Below are 9,544 nucleotides of genomic sequence, written 5' to 3' on the forward strand. Positions count from 1 at the left end.
CTCCCACCATGAATTCAAATTCGGCATGCCAACTATAAAAAAACATAAAAAATTTGAAAAAAGGCGAGTCATGTCTTTATATTATGAAAATAACATAGTTTCTCATATTTTTTTAATATAATTATAGATAACATAACCTTTTTAGTAGAATAAAATAAAATAAAAATAATTCATTTAGAAGTTATGATTAATTGAATGAAAATATTACACACATGCACACGCCTGCGCACACACACATATGTACATGTATTTATTTGTTTATATTTAGGGCGGATTCAGGGCGATTTTGGTTAAGCAGGGTAGTAATTAGAATAGGAAAAATATATTTGCCACTTATTGTCCCAAATCTACCTCAGGTTACAACAATTATACCAACTACTGTTCCAAATCCATTTAGAAACCAACAGATTCGCCCTTATGCACTAAACTGAGTCCATTTACATTCCTATTAGTTTTGTAGTTAGAAACTTAGAGAAAGGTCTTTGTAGTACATCCTCTTGGATGACTTCTTCTAATTAGCTTGCTTTACTCATACCTAACTGCTTATGAAGCCAGGCAGAGTAAGTCAATAAAAAACTTCATTTCCTTCAAAGTTTATCCTTATTTTTCAAAGTAGGGTGACACATTCCTTAAAGAAATAGTCATACAACCTCAACTCCTTTGGTATCTAGACGATTCAAGCAAGATCACCTCTTGATTTGGCAAAACTGTTCGCCAAACTTATTCTTGATATGTTGCCATAAGCAAATGAATTGTTGAAGGTTTATATACCAATTAAAGACATTTAGTAAGGAAGCTCACAAAAGCATCAGTTTAGAAAGTATTAGTATGAACCTCACCATAGCCGATTACAATTCTTACGCGTTACCTTCAATAAATTTGATATTTCCTAAATGGGGCACCCCACGGGCATGGTGCGGTGGAAAGACATCAGTAATTACGAATGAGCATCGGGGGTTCAATTCTAGGTAGATACACTCACGGAACCAGCGGTACTTGTGGATGATGAGAGTTTACTCTGTGAGCCAGCAGGGATCGTAGATTATGAGAGTTCGCTCTGTGAGCTAGCGGAGACTGTGGATGGTGAGAGTTCTCTGTGAGCCAGCGGGAACCGTGGATGGTAATGGAGATGTGTCTCGGGAGTCGGGTTGACCGAACGTCCAACTGATGCACAGAAATCATGTCCGCATTCCGGACTTTACCTTGATCAGCGAGACCTGGGGGCGGAGGACGCTGATCCGTAGATTTCGTGCCGTATCAGGGGGTCCGAAGGACTCGTTGGTGGTTGGAGTTCCCATATAATAAAAGATAAATAAAATTTGCTAGCTAGTTTCTTGTGTTGCATGCAACATTTCCTTTTTGCAATTATTTTTTTTTTCTTAATTGAGTCTTTTAATGTATTGCATCTAATTGACAATATACAAGGTCATAAATTACAGATTTATAGCGTAAATAACTGTATCATCCATCCAAGGGAAGAGTGGTTTTGAAGGGCAGTCCCCAACCATCTCTCTTGAAGCTTCATGACCCAATTTTTGTAGATGAGCTGCACAAAAAATTCTTTTTCTCAAAGAGCATGCTCCTAGCACTTCCAATCACATTGGGAAATGGCTTCCAATCTTCAAATACATTTTGTGAAAGGATCTACTATGTCATTTAAAATTATTGCTCTATTTTTTTTAATGTAAACAAATTTTGTAAAATTTATAGTAATATGGTTAATCTTTCAACAATAATAACTTTACATTAAATATCATATAAATAATTTGACAGTGCATTTGAGAATATGAATTTCTGGCCTTAAATTTGAATGAATTTAAATAAATTTTAATACAATTTTATTTTACACTTTATTCAAATTCAATACAATTTAAAATCCAAGGCCTCTTCAAATTATAATTTTTATAAATATAAACTAAAAATCTTTAATAATTAATATCAACAGGCCCTAACTATTTGCCAAATAATTTACACTTGTTGAAGTTTACGAAATCGAAGAATTGAGAAATCGAGCTCGCAAACGCGTCCTTAAATCTTGAACAGAGGCAAGGGCAATACGGTAAATACAGCTCGCTCACTCACGTCCATAAATATCCAAAAACCCTAGCCGCCTTCTTCCTCCGCTCGATCGATAGCACCAGACGCTATACCGGAGCATCGCAGAGCCGAGAGAGCGAGAGCGTACCGATGACGACAAGGTTCAAGAAGAACAGGAAGAAGAGAGGTCACGTGAGCGCTGGCCACGGCCGGATTGGAAAACATCGCAAGCATCCCGGAGGGCGGGGAAACGCCGGTGGCATGCACCACCACCGAATCCTCTTCGACAAGTACCACCCTGGGTACTTCGGGAAGGTCGGCATGAGGTACTTCCACAAGCTCCGGAACAAGTTCTACTGCCCCATCGTCAACATCGACAAGCTCTGGTCCATGGTGCCCCAGGACGTCAAGGACAAGGCCTCCCCGGACAAGGCCCCTCTCATCGACGTCTCGCAGTTCGGGTACTTCAAGGTCCTCGGCAAGGGCGTGTTGCCTTCGCAGCCGCTTGTTGTGAAGGCCAAGCTCGTGTCAAAGACTGCCGAGAAGAAGATCAAGGAGGCCGGCGGTGCCGTTGTTCTTACCGCTTAGGGTTGGTGTAATTTGTTCCCTATTCTCTTAATCCGATTTCGTTAATCTTTAGGGTTTTAAATTTTGTTGTTTCTGTGCTCAATCTGGAACATTTGACAATTGTTTCAACTGATTTTGAGCCCCCCCTTTTTTGCTTTAATCATTTCGAAGGCTACTTTTGTTGGATTCTGTTATTTGGGTGTCATTTTATGAGAAATGCTATACATTTATGTTTTTCTATAGTGGTTGTATTGCTCTGTTGTTGTCCTCCTTATTTTTATTTAAAGATTTGGTGAGCAGTTCTTCGCATGAGTAATGAACATGAATATTGTTATTGTTGAATGCTAAATATACGATTGGCGTGTGCGGTATGAAAATTAATTTCAAAATTTACAATTGACGTCTATAAAGGATCTAGAAACGGGATAGTGAAAACAGGGAAGCACTGGTTTTTTTTTTTTTTGAATGGTTTATGCATTGTAATAGTATCTGTGAACAAGATGAGTTATTGAGCTGTCTGATGCCCCAGTTGTTGAAGTTGTGATGTCCTGATATGGTGTTGCTTCATGTGGTATGGCATGATTTGGAACTATGAATGTTGGTGAAATATGTTTATTAGTTGGGGAAGACTCGAGTAGTCTCAAATTTGGATCTTTGCCATTTTAAAGTTTTTTGGAGTTTTTATTCTCAGGTGCACGCTAATTTGTCAAGCTAGTTACTGGCGGCCTGAATGTAATGTATGACTGCGAGACAATGCGAAACCCAGTATAATAGTAGAGAGCATTTACCCTTGTTGAGGTGTGTATATGTTGGATTGTTTATTGGGCATCGGGCTATGAATTTGAAGGCTGTAGAATGAGCTTGATGAAAGTAAAGAGGTTGAAGTTTGTTGCTTTGGCTTAGGGGTGGATTTGAGTGGAGTTGAGTTGACACGGTAAAACATTCGAACTCGACTCGAAAATATTAAACTTGAAACTTGACTCGAATTTGATCGATTTCATAATTGTTAAACTCTTAACTCAACTCGACTACAAGTTCATAGAACTTGAACTTGACTCAATTAAGTTTGACTCGATTATTAATCAATATTAAATATATATGTAAATATATATAATGTACATGTGATGTTAAATATGATTATAAAATATATATTATATGATATATATATATAATATAAAAATAATAAAATTTAAAAGCTTAATTGGGCTTGAAACTTAACTCGAGTACTATTACTGATCTCGAACCTGACTTGTTAAAATACTCAAGTAGCTTGAACTTGTATAAAATCGAGATGAGTTGAGTTGAAGGACGAGTTGAGTTTGAGTAGCTCGCGAGTAAGCTTAATTCACTTACTCCCCTACTTTGGCTGACAAAAATGGAAATTTCAGAGATAGGAATGCATATATCTGTTGGCAGTCTCAACATAGTTTGTGCAATTACTTCATGCCTATTTATCAATTCTATATATTTTGACCTGTGGACACTTTGTTTTATTGCAACGAGTGGAACAAGATTTCAAAATTTAGTGGGAATGGAGGATGGTAATAGGATGCCTGAAAGTGCTCAACATGATCATTAAACATTGAATTTAACTTGAAGGTGGGTACCTGAAGATAAGATTTGCCCATAGTTTATGGTGTTTAGGGGGTTGAATAAAAGTTATTTAGAGTTGATGTAATAATTATGAGTAATTGTTTCAATTTGTTGGCTATTGTGGCATGTAGATATGCTGTTCATTTGGGGGAAAACTGGTAATCATTTTATTGGAAATTGGCTTTGTTTGCAGCATAGCTCTCCCTTATTTTAATGCAGCCAGTTAGGTTTAAAAGAGTACTGTATTTCCTGTCAACTTCCATGGTTATGCACCCCTCTTGTAGGCCACAGTTGCTCGTTTTATTGGGTTCTACATAAAGTTAGTGTAATATGTGCTTCCATTCTCCACCCCCCCCACACCCACAATAGACTACTGTGTTGAGAAATTTACCTATGTTTTGTAAACACACAAAGCCAATTGGGAAAAAAAAGAAAAAAGGAACCAACAATTTATGAGGTTTGGTTGTGTGCCCACATGCGTGAAGCATCTGCTAAATCTCAATTAGATTGTCAATGAAAATTGTCTTAGGATTTGAACCCTTGATGCTAGCTCATACAGTTGCCATGCTCGAAATACCCTCAGATAATTATATGACACCACGTCTGGGACAATCTCTTTAAGCATGAACCTTAACATGTTGTAATAGACAACATTCATTTGCTCATGATGACTTTGACCCATAAATTTGGCATTATCTGTGTCACAATCATCATGGCTAGCACTGTTGCATTGTCCTTACCAGTCTAGGATATGAGACATTCAGACCTTGGTTGAAACACATGCTAGTTCATAGTTCTATTCAGCATGTTTGATTTCTATTAAGATTGCAGTGCTAGAATGTTATTCTAAGTTTTGTCTTATTTCGTATTTCATTCAAACTATGATGCTTGTCACTCTGCAAACAGTAGTTTCTGGTTAGTTATGCAATTATCTTGTCGCTCAGTGGGTGTGGATTCTTTGAAATGCTGGAGAGAGAAATGCAAAAGTCTTGAATTGTGATTTGGAGCATATATTGAAATAGTTTTCCAAGTATGGCTGGATCATAATTGGAGAAGTGCATGCCTTGTATCTATTTAACTTAGTTGCTCCTCTAATCCTGAAATTGGGAAGCTCCTTTTGGAAGTTCTCAAGTGAAAGCCATCATGTAGGATGTTTTCGCATCGTGCTCTTGTGGACCTGACCATTTTGATCCATGTGAGTGTTACTTTGCCCTAGAAAAATTGATTTCTGAATGAATCTTCTGGTTCTTTATTTTTCATTCTTGATCAATGGTCGTTGCTGCTGCCTATCTTTAAATTTACATGATAATTTTAAAAGAAATGATGCATTTATTTCTAATTTTATATATATAGATGAGTGTATGATGTTTTTAAAAAACATCAAAATATTGTGGCTTGTTTTAATCCATTCAATTTTTGATTTTTATTTTTGCCATAATGTGCTCTTATGGGTTTATTGAATAAACCGATAAGATTAATGCCGAATTTCGGGTGTTATGTTTAATACCATTTTTTATTTTACAAAAATGATCTTATTTATTGATTGATTGAAAAAAAAAATTTCCAAATTTTTTTTAATATATTATCTTTACATGACAATGTAAAAGAAAACAAAAATTTGTTTTCTTATTTTTGTAAATGGAATTTTAAAAAATGGATTTTATATAAATTATAAAAGATATAGATGTTTAATATGCATTCTTGAATGCATTTTATATTGGTGAATTTATAAAATACTAAGCCATCATATTTTGTTTTCCATCAAATTAACTGTTATTAATGTTGGGAGTGTGGTTGGTGAATAGTAACACTATTCAGATCCATCTTTCAACCCTAAATGATCCCTTGTTGGCCTCAATAATATAAGTGTTAACGCGTTAGGAAAATTAACTTTATGTCTCGGCTTAAAAATAATGTTGCTTACTCAAAGTTATAAATCGTCGGCTTTGATATCACTTGTTAGCACCAAAAGAATTTATGAGTGAGCTTGATATACATGGGTGAACATCAACCTAAAAGTTTAAGTCTATTGGATATCAGGTATAATCATGTATTTGAACACTCATTATTCACTCAATTTTTTTAATGTGGGACAAATTCACTTATGAAATTCTTAACAATTAAAATATTTAATGATTCTTTAATTTGTTAACAATTGAAATAAATTTTTTTGTATTCCTTTAAATAAGTAATTAATATTGGTCAATATATAAAAATAAAATATGATAGAAAGAAATTAAAGAACACTATTCTCTTTAATACTTGTGGAAGTATTCTTTCAAATGTATTTATTATTAGTTTGCATGAACATATAAGAATGTACAGGAAAAGAAATTTATGTCAAGTAATTATTATGAGTGTACGCCCACATAAATTTTTAAATTTAAACAAAAATTTGTATATTTTATTGCACAGAAAAAAGAAAAATTGTTTGAATTTTGAGTCCATTCAATTTTACAAAATGATAAATAATTAAAAAAAAATAGTAGTTGGATAAATGAGAAATTATATGGCTATCGAAAAGTTTATTATGTAAAATTTATAACAATAAAAATATTTAAAAATTAGTAAGGTAGTAAGAACATTTCAGCTGTGATATAGTTTGAAGTTAGTGGGTTGAATTGTGAAAAAAAAAAATAAAAATTCAATGAATTTTATGATCTTAACCCAAAATAGAAGGTGAAAAAAGAAAATTTTACCCATTCCCCAGAGGAATGAAAAATAAGATAGCATATGAATCCTTAGTAATATAATTCAATACTATTTAGTTCTATCCATCAAACTTTAAGCCTTAAAACTAATGCACCGATTTTATCCTGGCTAAATATATGCATTCAAAATGATCAAAATAAATAAATCATTTTAAGAGCAATTTAATGCATAAAAAATTTTGTAATTATATTATATTATAGTGTATTATAATATAGTACTTCTAAAAGTGCAAAGGATTTTTTTTTTGGGTAGTACATTGTGACAAGTTTTATATTGATATTATTATACTTTAAAATACATTATTTTTTTAAAAAATAATTATTATATCCTAATGACAATTGAAAGGTTTTAAGTAAGAATAAATATTGTAGATATTTCATCTTCTTTTATTCTTAAAGGCTTCAAATCTCCCAATAACAATCGAAAGGTTTCAAACAAGAATAAAGATTGTAGATTTTCTATCTTCTTTTCTTCTTAATTGCTCTGATTCTACCAATGCCAATTGAAATGTTTTAAACAATAATAAATATTGTATATCTTTTGTCTCCTTTTTTCCTTAAAGTTTTGAATATAAATCCATATTCTTGTTATGAAATATATGTATGTCACCCCATCTTCCATTCCATAGTTTTTCACCCCAATAAATGCTTCGCTATCCATATTATCCTATAAAAGGGTACCCTCCCCTTCTCATTTGGGAGATATACATTTGATGTTTCCATTTAAGTAGGCATATAGTGAGGATAAGAGAAGAGGAGAGATAAAGTGAAGAGAAATATTTTGTACAAGGGATAAAGAGAGAAGTGATATTTTGTATAAGGTCGGTTCCAAATCATCTTGTAATTCCGCATGAGATAGTGAAGTTTTTTATTCTATTTGCCCATGGAGTAGCTATATCCAAACTACGTAAAATTTCTGTCTCGTCTCTATTTATTTTCTGTATCTTTTATAATACGTTATTAGTATGAGCTTCTAACCAACTGAGTTATTTTTTTGATTCTTATTTATTTATTTATTTTTATTTCTTATAAGTTTTACTCCACAATAATATAATATTCTCCAGCAGAGAATATGACTTTTATTGTTTAAAGAGTACCAATCTCCAGAAGAGATGGTAAGATTGTCTTCTTGAAGAGACAATATATTTAAATTTCTCATCTATATATTTAATTTCCTAAAGAGGTAGACCTCCTGAAGTGGGTATATTTTTAACCTTTCGAAGAGATTTTAAAATCGACCTCCTAAAGAGGTGAAACGTTTATCCTCCAGATGAGGTAGTATATTTAACCTTCAGAAGAGGTAGTAAATTATTACTTAATTTAATATTGTAAATTGGAATCATACTCCTAAAGAGTACAAATTGAGAAAAATAAAATAATGTCCCTGAAGAAACATATTTAAGTACCCCAAAAGGGTGGAAATAATATTATATTATTATCTTAGTTTTATTTTAGTTTTTACATTTTGTTTTCTAAATTGCCTTATTATCGTTAATTTATTCAGATGTCGAACCTAAACAAAGTTGAATTTGTTCTCCTTTGTAGAGACCCAAAGAATTATACTATTTAAATAATAAAAGAGGGAGAAAAGAAAATATTAAAGGAGGGGTCACAGCAGGTCCTTGTCGACGAAGCGACTTATTGGGATTGTCGACGGGGACACGTGTCTCGTCGACGAGGAACTACTGAGAGGGCTATTTCAGGGCCTAAAATTCGTCGACGAAGGTTATGAGTTTGTTGACGAACTCCCCTCTTGACCTCGTCGATGAAGCTAGGAGTATAAATAGCTCAAATCCGAGTTTTTGGCGAGAAATTTTGCATGTGGAGTCTTTCTCTCTAGACTTTCGTCCTCCTCACCTTCTCTCCTCGATTCTGGCCTTGTTCTTCACCAGATTAATGATCGGAAGTCGCCACATCACTCTTTGGAAGATTCTCTTCACATCTGCTAGAGTGATTTGTTGGTTAGACTAACTTAGTAACCATCCCAAAATTTGGATAAGTTAGTTAATTTCAGTTTTATTGGGGTGGAGTTTCTGGACTGAAGAGAATATGTTGGGAATGATGATATTGAAGTTTTGTTGGGGAAATGTTAATTTAGGGTGTTGTGCTGGGAACACCGCAGGTTTAGGTTTTGGGAGTTTTGTGGGCTTCTCAGTAAGCTAGGTAAGGGGATAAACTAAATCATAATCTTCCATGAAATTATTTATTATTTTATAGCATTAAATTTCAGGAAGGTACGTATATTATATAATTATGTTTGGGAAATACTGTTATGAATAGAGATATGATTTAATTAGAAAATATGATTTTGGAACAGATTTTCATTCAGAAGGTTACTCTAATTTTGTGTGGCATGAGTTTAATTTCCATATAATTGTATATATCAGAATAGAATGTTTTTCTCAGATCAAGCATGGTATGATAGTTTTCATAGCAATTATAAAACAGTATAGGAATCATGATTTTGCATATTTAAACAGTACAAAAAATTATGTTCAGTATATTATGTTATGCCAACACAGATATCGCGATTCATGTTATGTTATGCTGGTGCAGATGTTGTGTTTCATGTTATATTATGCCAGTGCAGATGCCGAGGTTCATGTTGGCGCAGATGCCATAATCAAGTATGATCA

General features: G+C 33.5%; 1 protein-coding gene across 1 annotated transcript; it reads left to right on the forward strand.

Annotated features, from left to right (window-relative positions):
• Positions 1–2,000: 2,000 nt before the first annotated feature.
• Positions 2,001–2,844, forward strand: LOC131146885 (large ribosomal subunit protein uL15x-like). Its single transcript, XM_058096721.1, has one exon. The coding sequence runs from the start codon at positions 2,188–2,190 to the stop codon at positions 2,623–2,625; it is 438 nt and encodes a 145-aa protein (XP_057952704.1). The 5' UTR covers positions 2,001–2,187; the 3' UTR covers positions 2,626–2,844.
• The last annotated feature ends 6,700 nt before the right edge of the window (positions 2,845–9,544 follow it).

Source organism: Malania oleifera, chromosome 13, assembly GCF_029873635.1.
Source record: "Malania oleifera isolate guangnan ecotype guangnan chromosome 13, ASM2987363v1, whole genome shotgun sequence".
In the NCBI taxonomy this organism is placed as follows: Eukaryota; Viridiplantae; Streptophyta; class Magnoliopsida; order Santalales; family Ximeniaceae; genus Malania; species Malania oleifera.

Bases quoted from the DNA above. Each gene is read 5' to 3' on its own strand.
- LOC131146885 (XM_058096721.1), top strand. From the start codon at position 2,188: ATGACGACAAGGTTCAAGAAGAACAGGAAGAAGAGAGGTCACGTGAGC.